This window comes from Malaclemys terrapin, chromosome 14, assembly GCF_027887155.1.
Source record: "Malaclemys terrapin pileata isolate rMalTer1 chromosome 14, rMalTer1.hap1, whole genome shotgun sequence".
In the NCBI taxonomy this organism is placed as follows: Eukaryota; Metazoa; Chordata; order Testudines; family Emydidae; genus Malaclemys; species Malaclemys terrapin.
The window spans coordinates 44431758-44451144 of record NC_071518.1 but is presented as its reverse complement, the minus strand read 5'-3'; the positions used below and the strand labels follow the sequence as shown (position 1 = coordinate 44451144).

General features: G+C 56.3%; 1 protein-coding gene across 1 annotated transcript; it reads left to right on the top strand.

Moving 5' to 3' along the window:
- Positions 1-2337: 2337 nt before the first annotated feature.
- Positions 2338-4760, top strand: LOC128849044 (maestro heat-like repeat-containing protein family member 1). Its single transcript, XM_054049405.1, has 5 exons — positions 2338-2454; positions 2772-2851; positions 3274-3379; positions 3588-3683; positions 4301-4760. Exons 3-5 carry the CDS (start codon positions 3278-3280, stop codon positions 4418-4420), a joined length of 318 nt encoding a protein of 105 aa, XP_053905380.1. The 5' UTR covers positions 2338-2454; positions 2772-2851; positions 3274-3277; the 3' UTR covers positions 4421-4760.
- The last annotated feature ends 14627 nt before the right edge of the window (positions 4761-19387 follow it).

Sequence of the window (19387 nt, the reverse complement as noted above, 5' to 3'; positions counted from 1 at the left end):
ATTAGGGTTTGTCCTTTTTGTTTTACCTTTTCCTCCATCCCTCCCTCCTTTCTCTTCATCTCTTACATCTTCTGTCCTTTCCTCTGTTCCCCTCCCACCACCAGGAGGACTCTGTGTGTGTGTTGTGGGGAGGGGTGGGCTCTGCAATGGGAACAGGGACAATTCTCCAACTTTGGGCAGTCGAGAGCCTGGGTGAGATAAGGGGCGTTAAAGCCCTTTGTGAAGGAGAAGGGGGAGTTTCACGGTGTTGAGCACCAAGGAATTGTAAACTTTGCTAAAACATCTAGTCTGCAGAAACCAGAAATGGTCGGGGCCACATTGTAACCATTGTCTTTTTTAAAGCCCATTGAGGGATGTGAGTCCCACCTTTTTAGGTATCTGGGGTGCTGGGAGGAGAGAAGAGGTGCCTGTCTCCATTTTATGGCCTCAACAAACTAAGTGCTGTGCCCCAGTTCTCGTCAGAGATCCCTGAAAAAGAACGTCTTCCCATCCATTAACATACCTGGAAAGATACTGGAACTCCTTATTAAACAATCAGTTTGTCAGCACCTACAGGACAATTTGGTTCTTAGGACTAGTGAGCATGGACTTGTCAAGAACAAATCATTCCAAACCAATCCTAGCTCCTTCTTTGGCAGGGTTACGGGCCTAGTGGAGGTGGGTAAACAGTAGATGTGATCCATCTTGGTGTTAATAAGGACATTCTCACAAACAAACTAGGGAGATGTGGTCTAGATGGAATTAGTATAATATGTGTGCACAGATGCTTGCAAGCCCGTACTCCAACAGCCCAGAACCAAACAGCAGGAAGCAGATCATGCAATGAACTCCTGCCAGTGCGTGTAGATTGCATTACATGCACCCCAGTGGGGGGAGGAGGAGCTGCTCCGGCTGGGGCAGGGATGGGGAGGGACCAAACAGGCTGGTTAGTGAGCGGCTGCCTTGACCCCAGACTCACGCCCGCTCCCCGCTTGGTTCCAGGATGGCCAGGCTCCTGAGGAGGTTCAGGAAGAAGGCTCTGCAGGTGGCCCCAGAGCCTGAGGGAAGCAGCTGCCATCTTCCCCAGGAGCACAGCGGCTCCTCCGTCCCCACTGGCGGGGAAGGAGCTCCCGGCCAGGCCAGGAGGTGGAAGTGCCCAGCCTTCTGGCGGAGAAAACCCGCTCCCAGCGCAGGTGCCGAGGTGGGAGAGGCCAGGTCGAAATGGAGCTGGGCCAGGCTGCGGCTGGGCAGGCAGGACCCAGCGCAGGACGGGAGCCGGGCAGGGTGACTCTGGGGGCATGTTGTGTGGGCAGCAGCGGCCCCAGGAGCCCAGCCCTGATTCCCAGCAAGAGGCATCGCCCTGCCCGGTCACTGAGGACCTTCCAGCCTCCCCAGGGCAGGAGGTGCAGGATCCCTGTCCCACCACCAGCAGCTCGGCCCGCTCCCCATGGGACAGCAGCAGTGCCTGGGACTCGGGCAGCAGCGAGGCCGATGGACGCCGCAGCTTTGTTCCAGGTGAGGAGTCAGGCTGGGCTCAGGGAGAGGTGAGGGCGGGGCTGTGAACACCCTGGGCCAAGGCCCTCGATCAGTGCTATGGGGGCGGGTCCCCAGCCCAGGGGTCTGGCTTGAGCCACATGAACCCCACTGACACTAGATGCTGCCACTTTGGTCCTTGGTGCTCCAGTTGGGGGGAGGCACCTCCCAGGGAGTCCAGGACAGCGTGGGGGGGTCTCTTTGCTATGGGCTCCTGAAGGAGTTGGGGGCTGAAGGCATCACTGAGAGGGGGGAGTGTGGGGCCCGATCTCCCCTGGGTCCCGGAGGTGGGAAGGGGACACATTGCCCCCCCGTGCCCCTGTCCTTCCCCCAAGTGGCAGCAGGCGTCACCCTGTCCCCTTCTCTCCCTGGTGCAGGAACTGCCAGGGACTCAGGGGACGAGGAGGAGGAATGGGTGGACGTGGCCACAGAGGAGGCTGCTCTCAATAACAGCCGAGAGCAGCTCCAAGGCGGAGAAAAGGTACAAACGTACCCCAGCTGTGCTGGAACCGAGACTATCCTGCCCCTTCCCAGCACCTGACCCCCTGCAGAGGGCCTTGTCCCTGATGATCCACCAGCCCTAATGGGGACCTTTCTCCTCTATGATCTGGGACCCCAGAGGTGGGGGTGTCTGTCACACACCAGCCGGGTCTCCTCCCCCCACAGGCACTGTCCCAGTTCCTGACCCTGCTTGTGGTGGAGTGGTGGGTGATTTGGACAATGGGCGGGTCCCCACTATCCCCCATTCAGGCCTGAGTCCTGCAGGGAGGTCCCTGGCTAACTGGCTCTCTCTCCCCTAACCCCACTCCTGGTGGGTGCAGGAGGAGGCCCAGCAGCTCGTGTTCCTGCACGCCATCCACCCCGCGTCTCGCTGCACAGCAGAGAGGGCAGGACACAGTGGAGCCGCACTGCTGCAAGGCGGCTGTGGCGGAGAGGATTGTGGTGAGCGAGACACGGTGCCCAGCAGCTGGAGGAAAGACAGAGACATGAGAGGGGCAGGGGTCTCCCCAGGCCAATGGATGGGGGATTGTTGGTGCTGGAGGGGCAGCAGAGGGCAGGGATTGCTGGGGCTGAAGACTGGGGAGAAGAGACGGGAGAAATTCGGAGAGTGGTCACTATTGGGCAGGAATCGGAGGAGTGGGGGGCAGGTGGGGGGATCCTGCTGGCTGTGTGGGGCCCTGGCTGTGTAATCTCCTCACTGAGAAGTGTCAGTGAGGCCCGAATCTCACACGCTCCTTTGTCTCTGTTGGGTCTCACAGGAGCTCATTGAGGAGCTGCCTGATAACTCTCCACCCGGCGCCGTCCTCGCTAACTCCCTGATTGCTGTGGGCAACCTCAGGTACTGAGATCCTCCGGCCCGGTTCCCCTAACCCCAGTGCTGCTCGGGCCCAGCGCTGGGAGTCACTGCCCCTCCCACTCCCAGGTCACCACCCAAGGGTGTCTCCTCTGGCAGAGGTGGGGGGAAGGTTCACTCTCTCCTGGCTGGGCTGTTCTTTTCACTCCAGTAACATTGCAACAGCTTTGGGGAGAGGCTCACACCCAGGATCAGATACAGGAGGGGCAGCAGGGTCCAGGGAACAGGGGCTATTCCTGCCCTGCCACTGTCTTTCTGAGAAACCTTGGCCTTGTCATTCCCTGGCTCGGTGCCTCAGTTTCCCTTCTCACCAGCCTGTGCCTATTTCCCTGCAGTTTCACCTGCATGTTGGTGCCAGTCCCATCCCCGCACTGCACAGTCTAATGCCGGCTCCTCTCTCTTGCCAGCACCATGACACCTGCCCTGGAGCCAGAGCTGGAGACCCACCTCCTCCGAGCTGCCCTGCACGCCGTCTTCACCCTGGGCATGGAGAAGGACACCACCCAAGTGCAGGTAGATCAGCTAAAGTCATGGATTGAAGAGCCAGCTGTCATCCTGCCATGAATCCTTGCTAATTGCCTGCAGTGGGATGTGAATGAGAGAGGCCAGGATATGTGTTTGGGGGTCTCACCAGTGCTTCCCAGAGACCCCACTTCCCATCCTGTGGCAGGTGTAGCCCCAGTTTCCCTAACTCTGACCCATGGCTCTCCCTTGCTTTCAGGATCTGCCTAGGGTCTTGCCAGACCTCCTGGACGCCATGCTGGGGAACCTGCTGGCAGAGTCCCCAGACACCGACAGGCTCCAATACATCTTGGAGGTGAGCCCGATGAGAGGGGTGGGGGCAATTTTACCTTCACTCTTAGATCCATTTTCCAGTCTGTCCTCCTAGCTGAGCCCCCAGTGAGCATCCTTGGTCAGGGCAGTCAGTGCAATGCAGTGTCAGGCCCTTCCTCCTTAAAGGACAGAGGAAGGAGCTGGGACTTCAAGCCAGAGCTCTGCCTGGTTGTGTTGAGCACTAACCACAGGGCCCCTGGCTGGCTTGGGGAGTGAGAGTCTGAACCCCTCCTGGGAGATCCAGAAGAGGGTCCTCAGAGAAGAGTCACAGGCTCCTTCCTAGAGAAACAGGAGGGCCCCAGAGAATCAGCCTGTCTCTCCGACGGGCCCTGAGATTTCTGAGGGGATTGTTCAGGAATCAGGATGGGACCAGCCCCGACACTGAACAGTGTTCCAGCCTAGAGAGACAATGACAAGTTGTGACCTGCAGGATTCAAGAATCGTCCTGTGGGCAACAATCCCCTTCCAAAGCTCTGCAATCAATGAATCAGATATTCCACCCTGCGCACAATGTCTCAGCCCCCTGGGTGTGTGTCTGTGTCTCATTTCCACAATACGTGCACCTGCCCATTGATCCTGATCGGCCTCCTTTCCCCACAGCACATTAACTACTGGATCGTGTCCAGGGTGCCGCGAGAGAGAGCCAGGGCCGTTAAGAGCAGCACGGCCCTGCTCAGATTCACCATCACCCTCCCTGAGTTTGACATAAGTGACCTCTGACCCCAGCTTCCTGACTCCAGGCGTAGGTGATCTGGCTCCAACGGGCTGTAGGATCTGCTGCTGCAGGGGCTGTGGGTTAGGAGTGTTCCTCTTGGGGAGGCAGAGTCAGAGCAGAGAGTGAGCCTGGCTTGAGTCAAGTTCTTCTTGTCCTAGTTAAGTGGTGACTCTGGGCTTTTAAGGGGACTGTGCTCCAGGTTCATGCCTCCCTGTCATCCTGGAGCAGCTGGGGAAGCAAGTCCTCATGGAGGGCCCTGCCCACAGCCCTGTGCTCCAGGCTTCCTTGGGGGCAGAGGAAATTAAGGGTCTGGCTCTAGCATCTCCTGCAGAGGGGCTGAGGGGAAGGAGAGTCCTGGCCTGGGGGGGACTGGGAGCTGACAGGAAAATGCTGATGGAGTCCCCTCTCCCTCTCCCGTCCATTAGAACTCAGCGAAATTCCCCAGGATGGGTCACCACATGGCACAGCTGGCTCTGTCCGTCAGTGACCCAGCCAAGGACATCAGCCGGCAGGCCAGGGAGGGGGTTTACCGGCTCTACCAGCTGCTGCTGCACCAGAGGGGTAAGGAACCCAGCTGGGAAATGGCACCCGCTAGAAGAGTGAGACTGGGACCCCAGCCAATTTCTCTCAGACTGACCCCGGCTGGAGGATGAGTCTCTCTATCTCTTTCTGTGTTCCACACCACGCCCTGCAATTCTGTTGGGCCGGGCATGCAGCGAGGACTCTGCCCACTGTGCAGCCACCAATGGGATTGGAAGGACACAAGCCCTGCAACCAGAAGGACAAATGTGTGTGTGTCTCTCTCCCTGTCACCTACTCTCTCCTGGGGGAAACCCAGCAGCTGATGGGGGACAAGGTGAGCAGCTGCATTAGACTCAGGAGATTGGGGCGGGGCCCAGGCCTCATTCCCATCCTGTGGCCATTCGCTGGCCTGGCACAAGGAGCCTGGTGGGGAATGAAAGGGAGAGCAGGTGCTCCTGGGAAGGGAGATGAATTCACCTCCATGAGCAGGAGCGAGCCAGCTTGTCCCCGGAGCAGCTCCACCCAGCTCTTTAGCCAGGCTAATTAATGACAAGCTTTGCCTCATCCCAGACTTATGTTCTTAGGACAGGGTGCTATCGCTCTTGGGAAGGGCAGGAGAGTCCCCCAAGTGCCCTCTGCGAGACTCTCCTGTCCCACAGGGTCGCACCCAATTCCTAGTGGTCTGGTGTCTGTGTCACCCGAGCCACCACCCAGAGTTGCTCCCATCACTGGCAGCCTGGGAGGCCAAGGACTGACGGGTGATGGCGTCTGACCAGGCAGGGCTGAGGCACATGGGAAGGGGACGCTTGTCCTGCTGCTGGCAAGGCTGGACCCGTTCTGGAGAGAACAGGAGGATTCAGTCAGCAGTAGGGTTACCATGTCTAATAAATAAAAAAAGAGGACCCTCCACGGGCCCTGGCCCCGCCCATTTCCCCTCCCCTAGCCCCGCTCCAACATCGCTCCTTCCCCGCCCTAACTCCGCCCCCTCCTCCCTACCACTCCCAGCCATGGGGAGAGGGCTGCCCCAGCGCTACCGGCTTCACGGTTTGCCGGGCATCCCCCAGACCCTGCGCCCCCGGCCGGCGCTTCCCCCGAGCCGCCGGAGCAGAGCAGCTGGAACCGGGAAGGGAAGTGCCTGGCCCGTGGCTCGGGGTCCGGAGGCAGCGGGGGCTGCTCAAAGCCGGTAGCACTGGCTCGGGCAGCTCGGCTCTTAAAGTCTGAGAGGAGAGGAGCGGAGCAGCTCAGCTGGAGCCCGGGAAGGGAAGTGCCTGGCCGGCGGCTCGGGGTCCGGAGGCAAGGGGGGGCTGCCTGAAGCCAGTAGCGCTGGCTCGGGCAGCTTGAGTCTTAAAGTCTGAGAGGGGAGGAGCGGAGCAGCTCAGCTGGAGCCCGGGAAGGGAAGTGCCTGGCCGGCGGCTCGGGGTCCAGAGGCAGGCGGGGGCTGCCTGAAGCCAGTAGCGCTGGCTCGGGCAGCTCGGCTCTTAAAGTCTGAGAGGGGAGGAGCGGAGCAGAGCAGCCGCGGGAGGGGAAGTGCCCGGCTGGCATTTTCCAGGACATGTTTGGCTTTTCGGCAATTCCCCCTGGACGGGGGTTTGATTGCCGAAAAGCAGGACATGTCCGGGAAAAAACGGACGTATGGTAACCCTAGTCAGCAGGGGCTGCCGATCCGTCCCATTCACCAGGGCTGCCATCCAGCGGCTTCAGCATTAGTGGCTGGGGTGACTTGGGGAAAGGTCTCAACCTCCCCACATCCCACTTCACTGCTGCCAGAATCCCTCCTGCCCCCCCCGCTACAGTCCCCTCCCTACCCAACCTGGGTGGGGCTGGAGGAGAGGGGTCTGAGAACTTGAGCTGTGGATTGGAGGTGGAACAGCTGTCAGGGGCACTGAGGGGACGTGGCAGGAGCTCCCTGTACAAGGAGGGGGGTTGCCACTGGAGGTCACTAGGAAGGACAAGACTCCATCCTGGGGGTCAGGAGGGGGAATCCATCCCTCAGAGGTGGGCAGGGGCTGCGTGGAAATGCTGCTGGTTCCAGGGGCCGTTAATCCCCCCTGATTCCTCGGAGGCATCTGAGTCTCAGACAGGTTCTCGTTCCCTTGCAGCAGGAGGACGTCACGGCCAATGTGATGCGCCAGCTCCGTATCATGCGGCACTTGCGCCAGGTGCCCGAGGCGCTGCAGGGCCTGTGCCTCTGAGGCCACCAGCAACTCCCGCTCTCTGCTGCAGGTACTGCTCTGGCTCTCTGTAAATGGGGAGCTAGTGGAAGGGGAAATGGAGCCCCCTGGCACTCACAGAAACCCTCTCCCCTCTCTGTGGAGCAGGGTCCTTTCCTCTGCCCCCAAATTCCTTCATCTGGGACAGGAGCTCTTTCCCTCACACCCATTCCCCTCCCCCCTTTCTTTGATCTACCCCCATCCCATTCCCCCTGTGCCCAGGCAGAGCTCTGCCTTCCCCATATGGTGCAGAAAGGCCTGTGATATGCAGGGGGTCAGATTAGGTGCTCTAACTGTCTCTTCTGCCCATAAAGTCTACTCATTTCTGAGAAACCGACTGTAGCATTGGGAGCAGCCTCTGATGTTTTACTGTCTAGCCGGCTTGCTTCCTAGAATGAAGACGCATTGAGTGGGGTGATCCACAGGGAGTAGTTCAAACCTCCAAAGGGTCTGCCCTGTGGCAGGACATTAGCACTGCATGGGAGGGGTGGGTGTGACAGTGACATCACAAAGGCCTGTTGCAGGACCTCAGCCTATTGGTCAAAGGTGCTGGGGAGGTGGTGACCTCACTGAGAGATGCTGACATCAGCCAGGCAGGACAGGGGCTCAGGACCAGGGAAACCTCTGAGTCCCCTGTAGCTTTGCTTCAGCAAGTCTCCTTCTCGAGGTCTCTCTTTGAGGACTGAGAGAGTATTAGGGGTCACGTATGTGAGCGCCAGGAGGAACCTCTTTTGAGTTTTCTCCTTTCTTTTTCCTGATTTTACTAGAAAACAGACGTCCCTGTTTAGAAGGTAGGAGCCTCCGAGAGGTTTGGAACCTGTACAGTCTGATCCATCTGTTCCACAAGTTCTTCAGTCTAATCCACTTCCCTAACTAATTTCCTTAATTTTTTAAAGTTAGCCCTTTTGAAAAAAAAACCCTACTCACAGATCTATTTTTGTTTACCCTTCCATTTAGTTTAAACTGAATTAGCTCATGATCGCTCAAACCAAGGCTGTCTCCTACAATCATTTCTTCTAAGAGATCCTCACTACTCACCAAAATCAAATCTAAAATGGCATCCCCTCTTGTTGGTTCAGCAACTACTTGGTGAAGGAATCCATCAGCTATCACATCTAGGAAAATCTGAGCCCTATTATATTACTAGCACTTGTCCTCCAGTCTATATCTGTTAAAGTCCACCATGATCACACAATTCCCATTAGTATTTACTTCATTAAAAACATTGAAGAGGTCTCTATCCCTATACAAATCAGACTCCTGTTCTAACAGACAGCAACCCCCTCACCAAAAGGCAGAGATAGAGCCCAGGAATCGAGATGGTGGGGAAATTTCATTGAAACCGTTTCTGACCGAAAATCCTATTCAAACTAAACCAGTTTGTTTTTTGAAATCATAACAAGTGGCAATGAAAATTCTTTGTCACAATGTGTTAAATTGTCTCGTCGCACTCAAAGAGGAGACACTTAGATCTCAAAAATTAGATAAGATGCTTCAGTCTGAGCTAAGTAGTTGCTGCTCTTAACAATTGCAAAATAATACAATAGAAATAAAATAAACTATTTCAGCCATTGTATTATGTCCTAATCTGATCTGAGTAAACATGATAGGACACCTCATCTTATGCACTGCTCCTAGTGACACTCTCCAATAGACCCAGCAGTCCTTATTTCCAGGCCCCTTCACTAACCACTGCTGCACACTCCCTCCCACAGCTGGCAATTACAACCAGGCTCTCATGTCCGGTCCCCCTGCTTTGAGAGGGAATGTGCTCCGCTGGAGTGATTGGAGCAGGGAACTGGGAGTCAGGACTCCTGGGTTCCATTGCTGGTTTCCTATTGACCTTTGGGACTTGGGGTAAGTTGCTGCCCCCTCTAGGCTCTGTCCCCAGCAGTCAAATGGGGATTTCATACTTTCCCACTATCGGAAAGTGCTGGGAGAATCCCCCAGCAAAAGCTGCTCTGACAGTTCTAAGCAGCATCTGTTTGCTTGTGAGAATGTCCTATGGGACTGTGTCAAAAGCCTTATTAACACCAAGATAGATCACATCTACTGTTTACCCACCTCCACTAGGCCCCTAACCCTGCCAAAGAAGGAGATAGGATTGGTCTGGAATGATTTGTTCTTGACAAGTCCATGCTCACTAGTCCTAAGAACCAAATTGTCCTGCAGGTGCTGACAAACTGATTGTTTAATAAGCAGAGGCTGCTCCCAATGCTACACTCGGTTTCTCAGAAATGAGTAGACTTTATGGGCAGCAGAGACCGTTAGAGCATCTAATCTGACCCCCTGCATATCACAGGCCTCCTGTCTACCACAATAGCTACTTTTGGGGCAAACACATTCCGGAAAGGCATCTAGTCTTTATTAAATGACATCAAGAGATGGAGAATCCACCACTTTCCATGGTAGCTTCTTCCTGTGGTCAATCATCCTCGCTGTTGAATATTTGTGCCTTATTTGTCATAGGAATTTGTCTCTTTTCACCTTCCAGCCATTGGGTCTTGTTCTTCCTTTCCCTGCTTGATTAAAGAGCCCTTTAATACCCAATATTTTCTCTCCATTAAGGCATTTCAACACTTCAGTGAAGTCACCTTTCAATCTTCTTTTGATAAGCTAAACAGGTTGAGCTCTTTCAATAGCTCACTAGAAGGCATTTTTCTCCAGCCCTCAGAACATTTGGTGGCTCTTTGCTGCCCCAGCTCCAATTTCTAGGACCATCTTTTTCAAAGGAGGACACCAGGACTGGAGGCAGTATTCCAATAGCAGTCTCACTGCTGCTGTGTCACCTCCCTATCCTACTCACGGCTCTGCTCCTACGTCTAATGATGGCTTTAGCCCTGTTCACCACAGCATCACACTGGGAGCTCATGTTGAGTGGCTTCTCCACTCTGGCCCCTAAATCCTTTTCAGAGTCACTGCTTTCCTGGATACACGTCCCCATTCTGCAGGTGTGGCCGGCGTGCCTTGTGGCTACGTATAGGACCTTGCATTGGGCTCTGCTCAAACTTGTTTTCTTTGAATGGGTCCAGCTCGCCGAATGAGCCAGATCGCTCTGTATCACTGCCCTCTCGCCATCAGGAATTACCACTCTGCCTGTATTTTGTCACCCCCCAATCTTATCTGCAGTTATTGTATGTTTTCTCCCAATTCATTGATAACAATTATTTTAAAAAATTAGTCCTTGAGAGCTTCTTCAGACCCTTAGTACCCAGGACCTGCTCCCCACAGCACAGTGAGAAAGGCCGTCCAGCCCTGCTTGTACATACGGGATAAGTACGGAACAAACACACTTTAGGAGCTGTGTTGTCCATAGGCTCTGAACAACATGTGGGGGTCAGCAGATTACAAATGCATGACAGACCTGTAGTGTAGACAGGTCCCAACTGTGTCTCGGTTTCCCACCCTGCTCTAAGTTTAGTCACAGCCGCCATGTCTTTTCCGCCGTGTCCCTTAACCTCACGTCACTGCAGAAGAGAGATTTTCTGGTAGCCAGCTGGCTCTCCTGCATGTGGATGTCGTTCCAAAAGACGTGCTCTGGCTCAGTCCCATGCTATGGTTGGCTGAAGGAACCACTTGGTCACATTCTAGGCCCTGAGTTATACAGGAGGGGCGACTAGATGCACATAATGGTCCTTTCTGACCTGAACCTCTATCAATCGCTACATTTTCTGCTGCTAGGAAGAGAACTCTGAACCTATTTTCTCTCATTCACTTTCAGTCGGAATAATTTCAATCCAGGCCAAAGGATTTCCTCTTCCATTGTGTCTTCAGCACCTTTGCGAGCAACCAGTTACTGTTACCCACAGGTTTCCAGTTTCAACCTGTCCCAGGGTGAGATGGCCAGGAAAGGGGTTGGAGCTCAACTGCACCTGGCCCAGGTGATGCAGCTCCCTAGGGCGAAGGGAATAAGTGTGGGGGTCACGTGACAAGATGCAGCCTGTGACTAGGACCCAGGCCTGCTGAGAGATAGAAGGGCAGCCTGTGCTCAGCCAGGAGAGAGACTCCAAGGGAAGCAGGCATGGGAGGGGCTTGGAGAGTCCTTTAAAGGTCAGGGACAAGCTGGGAAGGGGCCAGGCTGAACACTAAGGACCAGGCCCTAGGAGGGAAAGACAGGGCAGTTTAGGAGATGGGGCAGATTGTCCAGTTGGTTTTGGCTCCCAGGACCAGACACCCAGAGGTGAAGGTGATTGTCGGGGCTTCTGTCCTTCTTCCCCAGTGTAGATTTGATAGTGGAGAAGACTGATGCCGTAAGGGGGAAGTGAGTTACCCCAGGGTCACCCAGTGAGTTTATATCACGAATGCATACTCGGAAGGATCCAATAGAAACGTGGATTTTCCAGTCTCTTCTTTCTAGGAGTCCCCAGGGCTAAGGTAAAACTCCTGCGGCCCCTCCCCATTCTGCTCACCTCCAAGATGTGCTGGAGTTTGTCTGTGCTGGGGGGTGCTGTCAGCAGGATCGAGAGCTCGTCATCCATGTTCTCCGGGCAGGCCTTGCTCAGAGCCTGCCAGCGGAGGGAGACCAGGGGTCAGGATTATGCAACCTGGGGTGACACCTGCCAGGATGACAGCAGGCTCTGTAGTCCTTGCCCAGAGCAGCTCTCTGCAGAGGGCCTGGTGCACAGCAGTGTAGGGAACAGCTAAGCTGCTAGGGATGGGAGCTGGGCTTCCTGGCAGAGTCCAGCACCCAAAGCCCAGCATCTGCAAGGAAGGGATTCCCCACAGAGGGGCAACATCATCTCCCACACACAGGGAGTCTCCCCCTGACACTTGATTCATCCTCTGGCGTGTTCCCATCTCTGCCCACCACACTCCCAACTCAGCAGCTCCAGCTACCGAAGGGAGCACGAACCAGAGGCCTTCCTGCTCCTGGGGCAGAGGAGTCGGTTGATGATCTACCTGGATGTGAGCGTTGGCCTTCCCCATGCCCAGGGTCTAGACTCCATTCAGGGCAGCGCACAGGAACTGCGATTCCTATTCTGGATCTAGTGGCAGCTTCAGTTTGCTGGCAGGAGACTGTACATGAGACCTTGCAGTTGTGGGGGTGACACAGGCACTAACATGTGCATGGGAGTTTGAGCAACAGGGCAGAGGCCTGTGTGGGGCAAGGAGGGCAGGGATTTGGGAAGCAAGAGCAGAGGATCAAACCCTTTCTTAATGTGGGTCGGGATGATCCCCATTTCAAAGATAGAGAAAGTGAGACACCAGGTGGGAGAGTGACCTGGCCAGGATCACGTTACCGCTCAGTGGCAGGACTGCAAACAACCCGTTCCCTGATCTCCTCACTGGACGCTGCTGCCCCTCCTGTATGACCCCTCCAGTCATCCTCGCCCACAGGCCATCCCCACCACTCTCCAATACCAGGCTGTTTCCACAATGGAAGCAGGCTTGTAACAGAGTTCACTCACCGATAGGTGCCCCTTCCTTCAAGGCCTGGGGTCACAGATTTCTTGGGCTAGCACGCCCGCCAGCAGGTTTTTGGCTGGGAACTCAGCCCTTTGGCCAGGTGACCATCTTTTAGTCCCACTCCTTCCTGGGTCACCCTCATCCCAAACTAAAAGTCAAAAAATGTCTTTAACTGAAACAAGATCCTCTGTCCCTTGGGGGCTTTTCCTCAGCCTGACTTTCGCTCGGCCTGCCCTTGCTGGCCTTGGTAGCCCTTTCTATGGCCCTGTACATCCCCTTCTGTAGAGACCGTGGGAGAACCAGTCCTACCCTGGATTCTAGGTTCTGCCCCAAGGCCCTGTACCGAACAGCTAGGCCTGCTCCTGTACCTTTGTTGTGGTTTGCCCTGGTTTCCCCTCAGCTGGAGCTCACTCTGTAATCCATTTGGCCTAGCTCCAGGCTTTATAGCCCACCGGCCAAGCCCCCCGTTATATACCCTCCTCCTTAGAACCTGGCCCACGCAGGGGCAAGTTCTATTCTTCTCCAAGCTTCATCCCTCCTCATCTCATCGCTGTCACCGGCTGCGCGCTTGTACAGCCTGTGCGCAGTGTCTGCAGCTCCACTGCCAGCTTGCTCGGGGCAAACCTTCTCTTCTGCAGTATCCCGACGCTCTTCCTGCAGCCACTCAGTCTCATGAACAGCTGCTTGCAGAGCCTCTTCTGAAGCCTTTAGCGTCTTCTGTTGCCTTTTTGCTACTGCCACTGCATATGCCAAAACCTTTTCGGTCAGGGTCTGAGAACCCACCATGGACTGCTCCACCCTTGTGTTTGTCCCTCCTCCAGTCTGCTTCATCTCTGGGCCAATCATTTCGTCCTTCATCTCCCTGCAGCACCCGACAGGGTGTGTTGGTGGAGGGTCTGCAAGGTCCATGGCCACCCCAGCCACCTCCACCTTGCCTGCCTCATGGGGGTTTGTGTCAGAGGACACCTTCTCCTTTCTTTCTAACTTCTTAGGGCCCTGGCCCCTCGTTCAGCCACTCAGCAATTTCCTAAGCAGGCCATGTCTTTTGATATGGCCTGCTTCTCTGCCCCCAAAACAAAGAACTCTTGCTCCCATCTTGGCATTAGGCCACGCTTGTACACTTTCTCATGCCCTTGCTCCCCGTTTCACACCTGGAGTCCAGAGGGGCTGAGTACGCACAGGCTCCTCTGCCTGGAACTGGAGTTTGCTCGTTCTGGTGACTCTGACATTCAGGCCCTTCATCATCAGAGGCTGACAGGTGTGGTGAGGGAGCTGGAGAAACCCCACCGCTGAGCGGAAGGGGGTCAAAGAGTTGGGATTCTGGGAGCTGATGGCTTCGTTTGCCCTGCTGCGGAAGTGGGGCTGGAGACCGGAGATGCCATGTGAACGAGACTACCTGATGCTCTCTTTATGCCTGAGGGGCCGGAGCCTCCTACTGGAAACGCTCTCAGGAGTCCAGGTTCCAGGACGTCTCTGGGGAGCCTCTTCTTAGGAACAAAACCAGGGTGGCATGATGATGGAGGCGTCGCTCTCCCAGAGCTGGGAGCCAGGGACAGGGGAAGCTCCCAGCCAGGCTGTGCATCGAGGATCCCATTTCTCCCCCAAGAGACCCACACGCCCCAAGGAGTAAGTGGCTCTTACCTCCATGAGAGAGCAGGGTCTCCCATCTAAGCCTCTCTGACCCCCAGCATTGCTTGCTTGGATGGGACGAGGTGACCTGTCCTCACTGCTCCCTGACGGGGTTCAGCTGCAGGCTGCGCCCGTCTGGGATGCTGTGCCAGACCCCAGGGCCTGGCAGACAGCTGGGAATGAGGCTCCGATTCATTTCACACCCAGAGACCCCATAGAAGGGCCAAGGGGAGAATAAAGGGCAGGAGGTGAAGCTAGCCCTGAGTCTCTGTCCCACCCCCACCTCCTCAAAAGTGGAGCTTTCCGAGCTCCAGTGGGGCTAGGGGTGGGGCCCTGACACAACGGCCTTTCTGCACCATATGGGGCAGGCAGAGCTCTGCCTGGGCGCAGGGGGAATGGGATGGGGGTAGATCAAGGAAAGAGGGGAGGGGAATGGGTGTGAGGGAAAGAGCTCCTGTCCCAGATGAAGGAATTTGGGGGCAGAGGAAAGGACCCTGCTCCACAGAGAAGGGAGAGGGTTTCTGTGAGTGCCAGGGGGCTCCATTTCCCCTTCCACTAGCTCCCCATTTACACAGAGCCAGAGCAGTACCTGCAGAAGGGAGCGGGAGTTGCTGGTGGCCTCAGAGGCACAGGCCCTGCAGCGCCTCGGGCACCTGGCGCAAGTGCCGCATGATACGGAGCTGGCACATCACATTGGCCGTGACGTCCTCCTGCTGCAAGGGAACGAGAACCTGTCTGAGACTCAGATGCCTCCGAGGAATCAGGGGGGATTAACGGCCCCTGGAACCAGCAGCATTTCCACCCAGCCCCTGCCCACCTCTGAGGGATGGATTTCCCGTCCTGACCCCCAGGATGGAGTCTTGTGGTCCTTCCTAGTGACCTCCAGTGGCAACCCCCCTCCTTGTACGGGGAGCTCCTGCCACCTCCCCCTCGGTGTCCCTGACAGCTGTTCCACCTCCAATCCACAGCTCAAGTTCTCAGACCCCTCTCCTCCAGCCCCACCCAGGTTGGGTAGGGAGGGGACTGTAGCGGGGGGGCAGGAGGGATTCTGGCAGCAGTGAAGTGGGATGTGGGGAGGTTGAGACCTTTCCCCAAGTCACCCCAGCCACTAATGCTGAAGCCGCAGGATGGCAGCCCTGGTGAATGGGACGGATCGGCAGCCCCTGCTGACTGAATCCTCCTGTTCTCTCCAGCAGGGCCGGCTTTAGGAAGGGCGGGGCCCAATTCAAACATTTTTGGTGGGGCCCCGGCAGGGATGACTAACAAAAAAAAAATGTAACTTTCCATAACTATATAAATAATAAAATTATATATTATGTACATTGCATCATATATGCTGTTGATCGGTTATTAATGAGCTCCATTTCACGTGTGTGGGTCCCCGCCACTCCCTGGGGGTGTGCTAGGATGACCAGATGTCTTGATTTTATAGGGACAGTCCCGAGTTTTGGGTCTTTTTCTTATAGGATCCTATTATCCCCCACCCCCTGTCCCGATTTTTCACACTTGCTGTCTGGTCACCCTAGTTGTGTGCACATGTGTGGGTCCCAGCTGCTCCCTGCCCCCCTCATTGAAGCAGGTGTGCAGGGTTACTGCCCTGGGAACTGCAGGGCACCAGTGGACATGGGGCTGGCTGGAGGCAGGGCAGGGGCTCACTGGAGGTAGGGTCTGGCTGCAGGCAGGGCAAGGGGTGCGGGGCTGGCTGGAGACAGGGGTGTGTGGGGCTGGCTGTCTTTGGGCAGGGCCGCAGGGGGGTGCAGCAGGGGTTGCCTGGAGACGGGGCAGAGGGTGCGGCAGAGGCTGGCTGTGGGCAGGGTGTGCAGGGCTGGCTGCAGGCAGGGCAGGGGGGGCGGGGCTGGAGGTAGGGCAGGGGTGCAGCAGGGGCTGGCTGCGGACAGGGGGTGCAGGGCTGGCTGGAGTCGGGGCTGGCTGTGGGCAGGGTGTGCGGGGCTGGTGCGGAGACGGGGTGCAGCAGAGGCAGCTGGAGCCCCAGACCTTTAAATAGCCCCCAAGCCCCCCGCTATCCCAGGGCTCTGGGGGCTATTTAGAAGGCCCAGGGCTCCCCTGCTTCTACCGCTCCGGCCCTTTAAATAGCCGCGGGAGCCCTGGGGAAGCAGCAGGGCTCCAGTGGCTATTTAAAGGGCCGGGGTGGTAGAGGCAGCGGGAGCCCCGGACTTTTTAAATAGCCCCCAGAGCCCCGCAGCCCTACCCCAGGGCTCCAGCAGTGGGGGTCTGGTAGCAATTTAAAGTGCCTGGGGTTCCGGCCCCTGCTGGGAGCCCTAGGTCCTTTAAAGTGCCCCCTGGGGAAGCCGGGCCACCCTGGTACTGCACACCGGCTCTTGCCGGTACACCGTACCGGGGCTTGGGCCCGGGGCCCGATTCTGGGGAATTGGTTGATTTGGCCTAAAGCCGGCCCTGGTGGGGGTATGGCCACAGAGCCGCAGGGAGGGGAACCCTGAGGTGTGGGGGCTGGGTGGGTACTGGGAGTTCCTCCTGAAGGGACGGGGGTTGGCCAAGGTGACTCAGCCCCAGGGTCTGGGAGGGGGACTGGCCAGGGGCACTCAGAGCTCGGGGGGGCTGTCCGGGGGGGCACTCACAGCCCCAGGAGGTGGGTGGGGGAGGGGCACACAGGATTTCAGGAATTCCCTGGCAGTGAAGAGCTGCTGGCGGCAGGGAGGAGCCAGCCGTGACAATCCCCACTTGGGATCCATGGCTGGGCTAGTGGCTATGGGGGCCCGTGGCCAAGCTGCAGCGGAAGGTGACCTGAAGGAAATGCCTCGGCCTTGGTCTCCTGCTAGGAAGGGCCTGGGCCAGACAATGACCCACCACGCAGTGTCCCAGCTCCTTGCCACACACCTGCGGGGCACGGCCCCTCCTCTGTAGGGAGGTTGGCATGTACCTTAGTGCTGCTTCCTCCATCCCCAAAGGCCTCTCCCAGCCAGTCTCTGGCAACCCCTGCCGTTCAATACGCACATTACCCTGCTGTGACATACCGGGGGGGGGACCCCTCGGGGATGGGGGGGCTGTCACACAGCTGGGCAATTTTACCTGGCTGGGCAGCAGTGACTGTCTCCCTGGAGCTGGGGTCTCAGCCCAGGTGTCTCTCTGCCCTTCTCCCCAGTCACCCCCGGGCGAGGTGGGAACGCCCCACGTTGTGTTCCAGCCCCACATTCACACCCACAAGTGCTGGTGGGTTCCAATCCCAGCTGAACACGCCCACCCAGCCCTAGTGCGGAGCAGAAGGGCCCAGCGCTGCCCCACAGACCCTCTGGCTCTCCAAGCCCGCTCTTACCCATCACCGCAGCACGTCTGGCCCAGGCTGAACGCTTCTCCTCTGTGCAGAGGGGCTGGCACTTCTCGCTCCTGCCGTAGGAGGGGCAGGTGCTGCTACCGACTGCTCCCCCTAACCCCCGCCCTGCTGCGCTCTGGGGATGCTGCCCTGCTGTGGAGCTCTCAGGTGTCTTGAACTGGAATTTGTTTGGAGAGAAACTGCTAAGGAGCCTTATCAGCCTCGAGCAGAGAGTACCTGGGAGCCTGCCTGGGTCGGGCGGGTCTGGTACAGCCTCAGATAAGGCTCTTCCCTAGACCAGCCACCCATTGGAATCTGGAACGATTCCCTCCGAGGTAACACCCGGGGCAGCCAGGGTAGGGCAGGGCAGGGCCTGCTCCCCTGGAGCGTTAGGGCTTTCAGGAGTCAGAGGTGTCAGCAGAGCAGGTTGTGATTGTACGTTAAAGCAGCGAAGAAAGTTGGGGGGGCAGAGGAATTGGGTGCTGTGGCCCCCCCATGCCTTGGGCCTATTTGAAAGGCAGCTGTCACACTGTCCCCTTTATCGGGAGTGCCCACTACACCCATCTCATGTAGTCCTCGGCACGAGAAGGGGGAACATGTTCCCAGCTGAACGGCGTTCGTCCAGGACTCACCGACCCCTATTCCAGGATCGGGGAGTGAGCTGGGAGAGAGGTCACCATGTAGCCTGCAATTATCAGTGGCTTCTGGATTCCTCTGGGAAAGGGTTAACCAGGGGCTTAATTTAGTCCACACTTGGCTTTCTCGGCAGTGCTGGACTCTGGTGGCAGGGAGGGGTCCAGCTCGCACCCTTTCACCTGGCAGGGAAAGTGCCCTAAAGGTTAGGATGTTCTCACAGGCTGTCGTAGTTACTGGGACCTTGGCAGGGAGGATTGGTGGCTTGTGGGGCATCGGATACTTCCCCTTGTGACGATGCGGTTCTGGCGGAACCCAACTGAGAGTGCCAACTCAGGACAAATTGCTCAAATAGGGCAGTTACAGCCCAAGGCTGGGGTTTTTTCCACCTCTAAGGCAAACCAAACCAGCCAGACTAAGAGGACTTCGGTCTCACCCCACTGGCTAACCGCAAGTCTCACAAGCAATCTCCTTAGACACTCCAGTTTCCGAGTATTACCACCAGTGCCACTCGTTATGGGGACAAATGGTTATGAAAACCAATACCCCAGTAAAAGAAAAAGGTCCCAAAGGACCAAGCCCCAGACCCAGGTTAATATACAAATCAGATCTTACCCACAAATCATGCTGTTGCCAATCCTTCAGAATCTAAAATCTAAAGGTTTATTCATAAAAGGAAAAAGATAGAGATGAGAGTTAGAATTGGTTAAATGGAATCAATTACATACAGTAATGGCAAAGTTCTTGGTTCAGGCTTGCAGCAGCGATGGAATAAACTGCAGGTTCAAATCAAGTCTCTGGAATACATCCCCCGCTGGGATGGGTCCTCAGTCCTTTGTTCAAAGCTTCAGCTTGTAGCAAAGTTCCTCCAGAGGTATGAAGCAGGATTGAAGACAAGATGGAGATGAGGCATCAGCCTTATATAGTCATTTCCAGGTGTAAGAACACCTCTTTGTTCTTACTGTGGAAAATTACAGCAAAATGGAGTCTGGAGTCACATGGGCAAGTTCCTGCATACTTTGCTGAGACTCAAAGCATATTTGCCTTCTCTCAATGGGTCCATTGTATAGCTGATGGTCCTTAATGGGCCATCAAGCAGGCTAGGCAGAGCTAACACCAGTTTGTCTGGGATCAGAGTAACAGCCGTGTTAGTCTGTATCCGCAAAAAGAAGAACAGGAGTACTTGTGGCACCTTAGAGACTAACAAATTTATTAGAGCATAAGCTTTCGTGGACTACAGCCCACTTCTTCGAAGAAGTGGGCTGTAGTCCACGAAAGCTTAT